The 15,019-nt window shown below is 41.3% G+C and overlaps 1 protein-coding gene across 1 annotated transcript in view; it reads left to right on the top strand.

Moving 5' to 3' along the window:
- Window positions 1–1,948: 1,948 nt before the first annotated feature.
- LOC119826777 (zinc finger protein 120-like) overlaps window positions 1,949–15,019 on the top strand; it is a 50,707-nt gene continuing 37,636 nt past the window's right edge. The window contains exon 1 of the mRNA XM_038348264.1: window positions 1,949–2,085. Within this exon, the coding sequence (XP_038204192.1) occupies window positions 2,035–2,085 (51 nt within the window). The 5' untranslated portion in view covers window positions 1,949–2,034. The remainder of the gene's footprint in view (window positions 2,086–15,019) is intronic.

The following is a 15,019-nucleotide window of genomic DNA, read 5'->3' as shown; positions in this document are numbered from 1 at the left end:
TGCCTTGAAATCAAAGCTCAAAACTGTAGCATGATTAAAAACTCAAAGACAGAAAGTGAGGTTTAACCAGAAGGTCAGAAAAGCAAAACTATCAACCATTTGCTCTTACTTCGAACTCAATTCAAAAACGGTGATCCTGCCACCACGACACCTCAGAATGAGAATGAGACTAAAATCTATCTTTTACTGTTTTATAATCCTCTATAGTTCCAGAATTAAGGACATGTACCCCTACTGCCTGCTTTCTAAGGCAAACTAGTGTGGCTACTGGGAGTAAAGATGTGTGTCATTCCTGCCTGGTCTGTAACGCTGGCCAGTGTGACTGTTTTACTATTCTGATCCTCAGGCAAGCTTATATATTAAAATAGAAATGAAATGCCACTACACATGACATTTATATAGTGTCAGGGTCTCAGGGGATGAGGAGGAGACTTTGCCCTGCTGCTGATTTGATGGGGCTACTATGTTTCTGCCTTTTTCCTGCTCCCATTTTTCATTTCAGAGCCCTTGTTACTTGACTGAGGGTAAGTCAGGCTTGTTAGAGGCTACAAACAGTAACTTCAAGACTGGGAATAGGAACACTTCACCAGACTCTACCCAGTGTTCCATGAATTTACATGTTATTAGGGCTAAATTTTATACAGGTTGTATACTCAGAATATGGAAATACCTCCTTTTATGATAAAATATCAAGAGTCAGTAAATCTGGTGGTGGTCATCCTTTGTAAGCAGGGACAGCTGATCATAGGATGTTGCTAAGTGTTTGTGCTTAGATAATGCTGAACAACAAGAATCCAACAAAGCTGAATATAAACTTTGTATAAGATTATGCAATAAATTAATATTTGCTTGGTACAGTCTGTTAAACTGAAATTTAGAGAAAACACAACACAGTCTTCATATAATACATGGCATCACTACAATAACCGCGATTTTTGTTAATATTAGGTGTATGTAGGCAATACAAAGAAACAGTTAATACCTAATAAATCATAAAGCTTATCTAAGAAAACCCTCTTAAAAGTATGATGCTACCTTTTAGTGTAGAGAGATCCTTACACAGAGGTCTTGCTCTGTCCTCTTCATGGATGCACACCCCCTTGTTGTTTTTACCACAGTCGTGTCACAAATAGCAAAATACATAAAAGGTAAAGAGTCACATTCTAGCTTCTTATTCCTTAACAGACCTAGTTAATATACTACTTATCTTTGGGTTACTTTAGGGGCAGTCCCTGCCCCCAGCTAAATTCTATATTTGTGATTATGTACTATGTTTTATATCACTAATTCTACTCTCCTACATCAATCACTGCTTAGTAGTGGAGTGCTACCCAGTACACAAGATCCAATTTATAATCTTCTCAAAATAACTTCAAATGGATCTTACACATAAATTTTAAAGTTCAGAATTTCTAGTAGATACCTGAGAAACTAGGCATCTCTGAGTTTTGGAACCTGTCTAGGTCTTAGGAGGTTTCCCTGAGGCCTTGGTGTATAGATAGAGTAGGAGAAAAGAGTGCCTTCTCTGAAACTAGGAATATGCTTGTGAGAACTGATAAAGGTCTGGGACCCTGGCCTTTGTGAAAGGGTTGTTTCATATCCTGAGAACCATCTCTTTCCACACTTGGGACTGATCAAGCCCATGGCCACTGCGGGCTTTGTCTATAATGTTCTGGAGATATCCTGTGTTTCTCTTAGGCAACGTTATCTGAACTGCCTACTTCTTTCTCTCAAAATGAACCCATTGGTTTATATTAACAAGACACTTGCTGAGGAATTTTCCGCAAATTTCTGGCCAATCTGTGATAGTTCTGTCCTACAGGTTTAAGTCAGGACTGTGCTGTGTCCCTTCGCCTCACCAGGTCTTGTCACTCAGACCTCACTAGCCAATCAGGGCCTTGAGCCAGTCAGATGGGCGGGTTCTTCTTCCGGGACCTAGCTTTCTGGCTCAGCTTCCCTGCTGAGGAAGTCGGAAGTTGTGCCCCGCGCTGCTCTGTGAGATCCTTTGTGGGTAGAGCACTCGGCACCCGCGCCATGGTGTGCAGGGGGATTCTGTGCCCAGACGGGAAGGAGTGGCCGACCATGGTGAGTGAGAGGCTTCTGTTCTCAGATTGGGAGGAGCGGCCTGCTGAGCAGCAGGAGCCCGATGGTGAATCCTTCCTGGGACTGGGTGGGAGCTAGCGGCCAGAGGCAGAGTTCCGCAGGGTCCTGCTTGATCCTGCGTGGACCCGCTTGTCCCACTTGTACCTTTCTTGCCCTGCAGTGTTCCGCATATTCCTTCCCGGCCTTACATGTCCTATGTGGTCCTTGCACCTTCCTGGGCTTGGGCGGCATTTTACTCTGTGGGCTGTGTCTGTGCAGCTCACAGGGAACAAGACTTAGAAATATCTTTGTAGTTGCTGTCACCGTGAAATGCTGGCACCTGTAGTGCTTGTATTGTTACTAAGGAAGGCAAATTTGTCAGTCTCAGAAAGCCCTGATTGTTAGGATTCAGACATTTTATGCTGGCCTGTCTCCTGTCATCTGGCTGGGTGCACTCAGGCAGGACACTGACCAACCCAGAGTCCACATAAGGTCTGTAGGCAGGCACCAAAAGCCCCTTTAAGAGATAAGCTCCTCCCACTCCAGCTTCCTTTCCGCTATTCCTCTCAAACGACAGGGGGTCTTTTGAGCCATGTTTCTCTGTGACCCTCTCTCTCTGTCATTCACTCTGTCTCTGTGTTTCTCTCTCTCTGTTTCTCTCTCTCTGTTTCTCTCTCTCTGATTCTCTCTGTTTCTCTCTGTTTCTCTCTCTGTTTCTCTCTCTGTTTCTCTCTCTGTTTCTCTCTCTGTTTCTCTCTCTGTTTCTCTCTCTCTCTCTCTCTCTCTCTCTCTCTCTCTCTCTCTCTCTCTCTCTCTCTCTCTCTCTCTCTCTCTTTCCTCTTCTCTTCTCTTCCCACGAGGCAGCTCTGCACTCCCCTTCTCTCTCTGTTTGCTCCCTTCTCACCTTCTCTCAATAAAACTCTTCATGTATGCGAGATCTGCATGGCTTGTCTCTCACCCACCTTGGGACTCTTTGCACCTGCCAAAATCCCTCTTGTGCGGTATCTTAACACTGTTCTGTCTGATATCTTCTAGAAGCTCTGCACTTTTAAAATTTAACGTTTAGGTTTTAAATCTATGCTAGTGAATAACCATAGTTAATTTTATGGAGCTGGTAAACAGTATCCCCTGTGGAGAGCAGCACTCCACTGCTAAACTGTGGTGTAGAAGAGCAAGAATGGATGGTAATAGAATTGATGGTATAAGGAGTTACCCATTCTTAGGAGACAGTAAGTCACAAAGTGGAATTAACCTAAGGGAGGACTGTCTTCCAGATATGGCAAAGATAAGTAGTATGCTAACCATGGCTCTTAGAGATTAGAGTGATAAATTGCAAATATTTGTTCCCCAGGATTAACCAGCCATTAAACACTAGTCCCATAACAAAGGAGACAACCCTTGATTTACAGCCAGCCAAAAGGGTCCCCCTATTCCCTGCTCCCCTGTCAAAGAACAGGCCTTTAGCATGATGCTGAAGGGGGCAATTACAGGGTCATAAACATTATTACATGCTCGTGTGCCATAAAGGATGTATTAAGTCTGGAACAGCTGCATCTCTGGTCTTTTTGAAAAGTGGTTTTGAGTCAGGGTTTCCTATGTAGACTGAGGTGGACTTGAGCCCTTTCTGTATCCCCACTGGGCATTCCCCTTTGTTATGTTCCAAACTAACCATCATCAATTCTTGGATTACAGGTCTGTAGCTCCACAGAGTTCTAAAGTGGTTGATTTGAGTCACATACTGAGCTAGGTCATGGCTGGAAGTTTAAGGCAGTGAGATGCAGGTGTCTTCATCATAAGAAAGGACCTGCTAGGGCAGTGTGACTGGCTTTCTGTGTAATTTAACTCCTTGTTTTATTCCTTCCATGTGAATGAAGACAGCATTGGTGGGTGTACAATTTAGGGAGGGTAATTTGAAGTACTGATTATTCAATGTGCAGTTAGGGATCCCTCCTATGCAGATATGGGCAATCATGGTTGATACAGTGAAGTCAGCTCAGAGATTTGAAAACAGGTCATTGACTTTATCTCCATGTGTCAGCTTATAGCACCCAGCAGTTAACACTTTACATGGGACAAAGTCATACAATGTCTTATTAATGGTATTCTCTCTAGCAGCGAACCACCAACTCTGTTGCAAAGTCAGTATAGCTAAGTGCTCTTCCAATTAATTCTATCATTTTAAAAAGTCAATCATTCATTTTAAAAAGTCAATTATTCATATCGTTTTTAAACATCACTTTATTTAAATGCATTACAGCACTAATCTCTATTTGATTCTATTTTCCAATGTTTCCCAGCCATTAAGAATTTCATTCCATTTTTTTTCTTAGTTGCTATTTGTTGATTTATTTATTTATATCAGTTTATAGAGCAGTGGTTCTCAACCAGAGGGGTTGAGGCTCCCTTTACAGGGAACATGTGACCCTATCAAAAAAGTGACCAAAAACCATTGGAATACATAGATAGTTTTAGTATAATTTATAACAGTAGTTTTGAAGTAGCAGTGAAAATAATTTTCTAGTTGGGGGGGTCACCACCTCATAAGGAATGGTATTAATGTGTGACATTAGAAAACTTGAGAACCCCTGGTTTAGATCAGTGTCTCCTGTAGCTCAGGCTTTCCTCACACTATATAATTGAGAATTGATTTGAACACCGAATCCTGCCTCTGCTGCACAATGCTGGAAAGACTCCTGTGACTCTTTCCATGCTGGTTCTTGACTGGTCAGTGAGAAGGAAAAATAGGCCAGTGAATGAGGAGCCTCCAACTTCTGTAGATTTCATTGTGAGTTTACAAATGAAGTGAGACCTGTGTAAGAATTGAGTACCCTGACCATCTGTAAAGCAGGTGTAGTCACAGCACAGAGAGGGGTGAAAGGAGGGTGAAAGCTTTTCTGCTGTAACAGGAGGAGGAACAGGAAAAGCGCCGGGAGGATGGAAGATTCTACTACAAATTTCCCAGATTGGGGCTCTCTCTGAACTATTGTGGAAGGACAGAGCTGGGAGGGCTTGTGTTTTCTAAGTCATTTGATCTCTGTTCACACAGTAGCATCACTGCTAATGTTCTGAGGTCCATCCGGGAGGTCCTAACCAATGAGGAACTTTGGGAAGGCTTTGCCATATGAAGTGCCAATGAGAGGTACCTTACAGGATCTTTCCTGGATTCTCCTCTGCTTCTGCTGTAGGGAACTATAAGAAAGAACACAGTTATGCCATGGTGAACATGGTCCCCAGCTTAGGAAGACCAGGTTAGCTGAGGTGTTAGAGTCTGAGCTCCTAGGACTGGGATGGACCATGAGCCAGGCTATGTTTCTGTTTGGTGACTTTGGCAGTGGCCTTTGGCCTCTGAGCTGTTGGCCTCCAAATGTGGATTCCCTAAGGAAGAGAAGGCTCTGCCACCCTTGAATGGGAGGCTATAATGCTTTCGATATCACTGCCCAGTGTGCACACACAGGCATTGTTTTTGCCACAATGGGAATTTGAGAAGAAAAATTGGACAGCAGAAGGTCTGGTTTCTAGAAGTGCTGAACATTGCATTTCACTTTCATGTTTGTCTTACAAATGTTTCAGGCAGTTTGGAAACTGCTAGAAAGGGAGTGAGTGATGGTAATCATCCTTCAGCAATGGAATGCTTTAACTTTCTGCTACTGTTAGCTACCATGGTATGATTCAGTGAAGTTCAGTTCCAGGAGACATAAGGAAGCTCTGCAGAGGTATCTCAGATTTGCATGGTGTTGGTCAGGTGGTTGGGGCAGATGCCACATCTTGTGAATAATCCATGGGGTAGAAAGCAGACATTAAGTTATTCTTCTAAAGTGTTTTCTGTGTGGGTATCATTAGGACTGGGTTTGCCTTAAACCACAAGGGAACATGAAGGGCTACGGAACAAGATCTGACTGAGATCATCTCCCTTTTTGGAGAACTGTAGAGCCTATCTAGAATAAATATCAGTAGCCAGATGTTCAGAAACATAACATTTTAAGGGTCACTTTGAGTTAATTTATGGGTGTTGTGAAGTCAGTGTTTGATTTCTATATACATAGAATCATAGGTAGCTGGGTAGCATTGGTCAGGTTCATTCTTTTCTTGGCTGAGTTCCATCTGGTCTTTTGGTTAAAAGCTGATTATATTTTCCTGCATTTATTGATTTTTATTCTCCATCCTTTTTTTTTGCTCATTTAATTCTCAAGTTTATGTTTATTGCTCCAGATAATTCATTTATCTTATCACCACTTCTTTTTTTCCCCATGGTTTATTTTTTTATAAAAAATTCACTTCTCCTCTCCTCGTCCTCCCCCTTCCCTCCCCTCCCCTCCACACATACCCCCACTCCCTCCCTCTCTAGGCCAAGGAGCCATCAGGGTTCCCTACTCTATGTTAAGTCCAAGGTCCTCCCAATTCCCCCCAGGTCCAAGAAGGTGATCACGAACCTGACAAGGCCCACACAGAGCCCGTCCACGCTGTAGAATCCGAGCCCATCGCCGTTGTCCTTGGCTTCTTAGTCAGCCTCCACCATCGGCCACATTCAGAGAGTCCGGTTTGGTCGCATATTCCATCAGTCCCATTCCAACTGGAGTTGGTGATCTCCCATTAGTTCTGTCCCACCGTCTTCATGGGTGAACGCACCCCTCACTTTCTTTCACAAAGGCAGCATACTGACTGGGAAAAGATCTTCACCAACCCTGCAACTGACAAAGGTTTGATCTCTAAAATATATAAGGAACTCAAGAGACTAGACTTTAAAATGCTAATTAACCCAATTAAAAAAATGGGGCGCTAAACTGAACAGAGGATTCTCAACAGAAGAAGTTCAAATGGCCAAAAGACACTTAAGGTCATGCTCAACCTCCTTAGCTATCAGGGAAATGCAAATCAAACAACTTTGAGATACCATCTTACACCTGTCAGATTGGCTAAAATCCAAAACACCAATGATAACCTTTGCTGGAGAGGTTGTGGGGTAAGGGGTACACTCATCCATTGCTGGTGGGAATGCACACTTGTGCAACCACTTTGGAAAGCAGTGTGGCGGTTTCTCAGGAAATTCGGGATCAACCTACCCCAGGACCCAGTAATTCCACTCTTGGGAATTTACCCAAGAGATGCCCAATCTCCATCCTTTTTATTATTGATTATTGTAGCTTTTGTGGTAAATATAGAAGTCATAGTGTGTCATTGTGTTTACTATCGTTTCATAATCCCATTGGGCATTCTGAGTGTTTCTACTTTGCATGTAGCTTCGGGTCAGCTTTCCTGTTTTAAATTATTGGCCTGTTATAAAATATGCGGCGGTCAGAGGAATTTGGAAATAACCAAAATAGCCTTTTTAGAATAAATCAGTTTTAATAAAAGGAGAAAGTGGGATACACTTACAAAACCGAGGTTCCAGCAATGCAGAGAACCAAGCGGGAGAACAAGGGGTGGGCCTATCCCAAACCCAGTTCTTTTAAAGGTATCTTTTGGCCCTGGAGCGGCCACACCCCTCAGACCAGGGATTGGTCAGCCGCCCCAACAACTCCCTCTTTTGTCTAAATAAGACAGATTCAAAAACCAAATACAAGTATATACAATGAGAACAGATCATATAAAATTACGAAAAGCAAACAATATTAAGCAAGGAACATATAGCAGAAATTTTACTAAATATTCTACTTCAGGGAGTCTAAATAATGTAGAGGGTAGCTACAATTATCTAATCTTCAACCCCATCAAAGATCTGAGAAGGGAAGTAATATTACTAAAGCAACCATGAAGTACAAATGAGAAACTTCCAAAATGTGCAACAGATGACAAAGACAACTGACTACCTGGGCAATCACACAAAGTCTCGTTAGCAATGTTGAGGCAACCAACTTTGACTAAGGCCTAACACAACCTGACATACCAATTTTCAACGGCAAGGGACCTATAATAGAACTATCCTATCCTGTCTTGGCAAGATAAGACAATTCTGTTTTATCCACTTACGGATATTTTGTATCTTTGTCAGTAGTCGAGCATTGGTGCTTGGTTATAGAAAGAGCAAGTAGGGCATTTACAATCTCCTTAGCTTGTTGCCATGTAATAGAAAACTCTTTCTTCAAGCCTTTGCTATTGACATGATGCTTTTCATGAAATTCTGAAGCCTGCAGCACACTACCAATCAATAACTGATCAATATCTGCATTACCTTGTGCTAAAGGACCTGGCAGACCCGTATGGGATCGGATGTGAGTTATATACATAGGGCAAAGCCTGTTCCTGATCATGTCTTGTACCTGGATAAACAATGAGGTTAGTTCAGTATCATCAGGTATGAATTCAGCAGTTTCAATATGTAAGATAACTCTTTCTGCATATTGTAAGTCAGTAATAATATTACGAGGTTCCTTAAAATCCCTTAGCACCATAAGAATGGCATATAATTCTGCCTTTTGGACAGAATCTTAAGGACTTTGTTCCACCTTACTCAAGTCTTCTGATTTGTAGACTACCTTCCCTGATTTATTAGCATCAGAATAAAATGTACAGGCCCCAGTTATTGGAGTATCACAGACAATTCGACAAAGAATCCAAGAAGTTCTCTTTATAAAGTTAAGCCTCTTCAATTTTGGATAGTTGTAATTTTTTTTTCAAGTAACAGAAGGATCGTTTATTGCACATGTTTTAAAACCCTGTGGTTGAGTGCAGTGTGTTACCTTCAGCTGATTATTCTCCTAGCTAGGTATAATGCTCCCTTGATTTATCTTATAACATAAATAGAGCATTTCCCACCGAGGTTTCAAATACAGTATTAAATACCAATTCAGCATTTGTATTTCTTTTTTTTTCTTTTTTTTTTGGTTTATTTTTTTATATTTAAAAATTTCCATCTCCTCCCCTCTTCCTCCCTTTTCCCTTCCCTCCCCTCCCCTCCCCCCATACCCTCCCTCCCTCCCTTTTCAGGCGAAGGAGCCATCGGGGTACCCTACTCTATGTTAAGACCAAGGTCCTCCCAACTCCCCCCAGGTCCAGGAAGGTGATCAAGCTGAGAAGGCTCCCACAGAGCCTGTCCATGAAGAAGAGTCAAGATCAGCACCTTTGTCCTTGGCTTCTCTGTCAGCCTACATCTTCGGCCATATTCAGAGAGTCTGGTTTGGTCCCATGTTCCATCAGTCCCAATCCAACTGGAGTTGGTGATATCCCCTTAGTTCTGTCCCAACTTCTCCATGGGTGAACGCACCCCTCACGGTCCTGACTTTCTTTCTCATGTTCTCTCTCCTTCTGCTCCTCATCAGGACCTTGGGAGCTCAGTCCGGAGCTCCAATGTGGGGTTCAGTCATTTTCTTCATCTATCGCCAGGTGGAGGTTCTATGGTGATAAGCAAGAAATTCATCAGTATGGCTATAGGAACTGGCCTTTTCAGGCTCCCTCTCCTCAGCTACCCAAGGAACTAACTGGGGGCATCTCCCTGGAAACCTGGGAACCCCTCTAGGGTCAAGTCTCTTGACAACCCTCAGATGGCTCTCTAAATTAAGATGTATGTTTCCCTGCTCCCATATCCACCCTTCCTGTATCCCAAGCATCCCATTCCTCCGAGCTCCCCCCATTCTCCCCTTCACGCTTTTCTCTCCCCATCTTCCCTTGGCCCCATCTCGCCCAACCCTCAAGTTCCCAATTTTTGCCTGGCGATCCTGTCTACTTCCAATATCCAGGAGGATTACTATATCTTTTTTTTTCGGTACACCTTATTATCTTCTCTAGGATCCTGAAATATAGGCTCGATGTCCTTTAATTATGGCTAGAAACCGATTATGAGTGAGTACATCCCATGTTCATCTTTTTGGATCTGGGTTACCTCACTCAGAATACTGTTTTCTATTTCCATCCATTTGCATGCAAAATTCAAGATGTCATTGTTTTTAACCACTGATAGTACTCTAATATGTATGTATTCCACACTTTCTTCATCCATTCTTCCACTGAAGGGCATCTAGACTGTTTCCAGGATCTGGCTATTACAAATAATGCTGCGATGAACATAGTTGAGCAAATGCTTTTGTAGTATGATTGGGCATTTCGTGGGTACATTCCCAAGAGTGGAATTGCTGGGTCCTGGGGTAGGTTGATCCCGAATTTCCTGAGAAACCACCACACTGCTTTCCAAAGTGGTTGCACAAGTGTGCATTCCCACCAGCAATGGATGAGTATACCCCTTACCCCACAACCTCTCCAGCAAAGGTTATCATTGGTGTTTTGGATTTTGGCCTATCTGACAGGTGTAAGATGGTATCTCAAAGTTGTTTGATTTGCATTTCCCTGATAGCTAAGGAGGTTGAGCATGACCTTAAGTGTCTTTTGGCCATTTGAACTTCTTCTATTGAGAATTCTCTGTTCAGTTCAGCGCCTCATTTTTTAATTGGGTTAATTAGCATTTTAAAGTCTAGTCTCTTGAGTTCCTTATATATTTTAGATATCAGACCTTTGTCAGTTGCAGGGTTGGTGAAGATCTTTTCCCAGTCAGTAGGCTGCCTTTGTGTCTTAGTGACAATGTCCTTAGCTTTACAGAAGCTGTTCAGCTTCAGGAGGTCCCATTTATTCAATATTGCCTTTAATGTCTGTTCAGCTGGGGTTATGCGTAGGAAACGGTCTCCTGTGCCCATTTGTAGTAGAGTACTTCCCACTTTCTCCTCTATCAAGCTCAGTGTGTTCAGATTAATACTGAGGTCTTTAATCCATTTGGACTTGAGTGTTGTGCATGGTGATAGACACAGATGTACTTTCATTCTTCTGCACGTTGACATCCAGTTATGCCAGCACCATTTGTTGAAGATGCCCTCTTTCTTCCATTGTGTACTTTTGGCTCCTTTATCAAAAATCAGGTGTTCCTAGGTTTGTGGTTTAAGATCCGGGTCTTCTATACAATTCCATTGCTCGACTTCTCTGTTTTTAAGCCAACACCAAGCTGTTTTCAATACTGTAGCTCTGTAATAGAGTTTGAAGTCAGGGATGATAATGCCTCCAGAAGTACCTTTATTGTATAAGATTTTTTTGGCTATCCTGGGTTTGTTTTTCCATATTAAGTTGATTATTGTCCTCTCAATATCTTTGAAGAATTTTGATGGGACCTTGATGGGGATTGCATTGAATCTATAGATTGCTTTTGGAAGAATTGCCATTTTTACTATGTTGAGCCTCCCAATCCACGAGCAGGGGAGATCCTTCCATTTTCTGGTATCCTCTTCAATTTTTTTCTTCAAAGACTTAAAGTTCTTATCAAATAAGTCCTTTACTTCCTTGGTTAGAGTTACTCCCAGATACCTTATGCTATTTGTGGCTATTGTGATAGGTGATACTTCTCTGATTTCCCTCTCTGCTTCCTTATCCTTTGTGTATAGGAGGGCGACTGATTTTTTGGAGTTGATCTTGTAGCCTGCCATGTTTCTGAAGGAGTTGATCAGCTGTAGGAGTTCTTTGGTGGGGTTTTTGGGATCGCTTATGTATACTATCATATCATCTGCAATTAACGAAAGTTTAACTTCTTCCTTTCAAATCGAATACCCTTGATTCCCTTATGTTGTCTTATTGCTATTGCTAGAATTTCAAGTACTATATTGAAGAGATAAGGAGAGAGTGGACAGCCTTGTCATGTTCCTGAATTTAGTGGGATAGCCTTGAGTTTCTCTCTGTTTAATTTGATGTTAGCTGTCGGCTTGCTGTAAATAGCTTTTATTATACTTAGGAATGACCCTTGTATCCTTAATATCTCCAAGACCTTTATCATAAAAGGGTGCTGAATTTTGTCAAATGGTTTTTCAGCATCTAATGAGATGACCATAAGCTTTTTTCCCTTCAGTTTATTTATATGATGGATAACATTGATAGATTTTCGTATGTTGAACCAGTCCTGCATCTCTGGCATGAAGCCTACTTGATTATAGTGGATAATTTTTCTAATGTGTTCTTGGATTCGGTTTGCCAGTATTTTATTGAGGATTTTTGCGTCAATGTTAATGAGTGAGATTGGCCTGTAATTCTTTCTTTGTTGAGTCTTTGTGTGGTTTCAGTATCCGGGTAACTGTAGCTTCATAAAAGGAATTTGGCAGTGACTCTTGTGTTTCAATATTATGAAATACCTTAAGGAGAATAGGTATTAGGTCTTCTTTGAAGTTGTGGTAGAATTCCGCATTGAAACCATCTGGGCCTGGGCTCTTTTTGGTAGGGAGGTTTCTGATAACAGTTTCTAATTCTTCGCGACTAACAGGACTATTTTGAGCATTTACCTGGTCCTGGTTTAACTTTGGTATATGGTACTTATCTAAAAAACTGTCCATTTCTTTTACATTTTCCAATTTTGTGGCATACAGGCTTTTGTAGTAAGATCTGATGATTCTCTGAATTTCCTCTTTGTCTGTGTTTATGTCCCCCTTTTCATTTCTGATCGTGTTAATTTGTGTGTTCTCCCTCTGCCGTTTGATTAGTTTGGCTAGGGGTTTGTCAATCTTGTTGATTTTCTGCAAGAACCAGCTTTTTGTTTCATTGACTGTTTGGATTGTTTTCTGTGTTTCTATTTTGTTGATTTCTGCCCTCAGTTTGATTATTTCCAGTCGTCTACTTCTTTTAGGTGAGTCTGCTTCTTTTTTTTTTCCAGAGCTTTCAAGTGTGCTGTTAAGTCACCAATGAGTGCTTTGTCCGTTTTCTTTAAGTGGGCACTTAGTGCTATGAACTTTCCTCTTAATACTGCTTCCATTGTGTCCCATAGGTTTGAGTATGTTGTGTCTTGGTTTTCATTAAATTCAAGAAAGACTTTAATTTCTTTCTTTATTTCTTCCTTGACCCAGGTGTGGTTCAGTAGTTAACTGTTCATTTTCCATGAGTTTGTGGGCTTTCTGGGGGTAGCATTGTTGTTGATTTTTGTAATTTTAATCCATGGTGATCCGATAAGATACAGGTGGTTACTAATATTTTCTGTAACTGTGGAAGTTTGCTTTGTTACCAAGTATATGTTCAATTTTCGAAAAGGTTCCATGAGCTGCAGAGAAGAAGGTATATTCTTTCCTATTTGGGTGGAATGTTCTATAGATGTCTGTTAAGTCCATTTGGTTCATTACCTCCATTAAGTCTTTCAATTCTCTGTTAGGTTTCTGTCTGATTGACCTGTCCATTGGTGAGAGAGGAGTGTTGAAGTCTCCAACTATTAGTGTGTGTGGTTTGATGGCGGCCTTGAGTTCTAGAAGTGTTTCTTTTACATAAGTGGGAGCTTTTATATTAGGGGCATAGATATTCAGGATTGACACTTTATTCTGAAGGATTTTTCCTTTTATGACTATAAAGTGTCCCTTTCCATCTCTTGTGGTTGATTGTAGTTTGAAGTCAACTTTGTTAGAAATTAGTATGGCCACACCGGCTTGTTTCTTAGGTCCATTTGCTTGATAAACCTTTTCCCAACCCTTTACTTTGAGTAGGTGTCTGTCTTTGTGGTTGAGGTGTGTTTCATGTAAACAGCAGAATGTTGGATCCTGTTTTTGTAACCAATCTCTTAGCCTGTGCCTTTTTATAGGTGAATTGAGTCCATTGATATTAAGTGATATTAATGACCAGTGGTTGTTAACTCCGGTCATTTTTTTGTAGTAGAGTTTGTGTGTTTCCCTTCTTCTAGTTGTGCTGGTGAAGGGTTGCTAGATGCCTGAGTTATTGTGGGCATTGTTGGACTCCTTGGTTTGTGATTTTCCTTCTATTACTTTCTGCAAGTCTGGATTTGTGGCTATGTATTGTTTAAATCTGTTTTTGTCCTGGAATATCTTGTTTTCTCCATCAATGGTGAATGTACCTATTGCTGGGTATAGTAGTCTAGGCTTTCATCCATGTTCCCTAAGTGTCTGTAGCACATCTATCCAAGCTCTTCTGGCTTTCATGGTTTCCATTGGGAAATCAGGTGTAATTCTGATAGGTTTCCCTTTGTATGTTACTTGACCTTTTTCCTTTGCAGCTCTTAATATCTGTTCTTTATTCTGTAAGTTTTGTGTTTTGATTATTATATGGCATGGGGATGCTTTCTTTTGATCCAGTCTATTTGGTGTTCTGTAGGCTTCTTGTACCTTCATAGGAACATCCTTCTTTAGGTTGGGGAAGTTTTCTTCTATAATTTTGTTGAATATATTTTCTAGGCCTTTGAGTTTTAATTCTTCTCCTTCTTCTACCCCAATTATTCTTAGGTTTGGTCTTTTCATGGTGTCCCAGATTTTCTGGATGTTTTGTGTTAAGAATTTGTTAGATTTGTTTAGTTCTTTAATCTGTGAATTTATTTCCTCTATAGTATCTTCAGAGTCTGAGATTCTTTCTTCCATCTCTTGTATTCAGTTGGAAATACTTGTCTCTGAAGTTTCTGTTCGTTTACTCAGAGTTTCCATTTCCAGTCTTCCCTCAGATTGTGTTTTCTTCATTACCTCCATTTTATTTATCAGGTCTTGTACTGTTTCCTTTACCTGTTTGATTGCTTTTTCTTGTTTTTCTTTTTTTTCTTGGGTATCTTTGAAAGATTTATTTATTTCCTCTACCTTTTTGTTTGTCATCTCCATTTCTTTATGGCAGCTTTTTACCTCCTGTTTAAGGTCCTCTATTATTTTCATAAAGTACTGTTTAAGGTTGGTTTCTTCTATATCTTCTGGGGTAGGGTGTTCAATTCTTGTTGTTTCAGGATGTCTGGATTGTGGTGATGTCATGTTGCCTTTCATGTTGTTGGAGGAGTTCTTGCATTGGCGCCTGCCCATCTCTTCCTTCAAATGGAGCTGGGAGGCGCTTGGTGTCCTAGACCAATCTTTGCTGTGACTGAATCTGGTTGGATCTCCCCAGTGCTAGAGGAGGACCTATTCCTTGAGTCACAATCTGAAGAAGCCCACACTCCCTTGCAGGAATCCTCAGACCTGCCTGGAGGCCAGAGTCTGACCCCTTTGGGTGGATGGCCTTAGTACAGGAGTAG

The sequence above is a fragment of the Arvicola amphibius genome, chromosome 11 (assembly GCF_903992535.2).
Source record: "Arvicola amphibius chromosome 11, mArvAmp1.2, whole genome shotgun sequence".
In the NCBI taxonomy this organism is placed as follows: domain Eukaryota; kingdom Metazoa; phylum Chordata; class Mammalia; order Rodentia; family Cricetidae; genus Arvicola; species Arvicola amphibius.
Note: the sequence above shows the minus strand (reverse complement) of the source record. Positions and strands in the feature narration are given on the sequence as shown.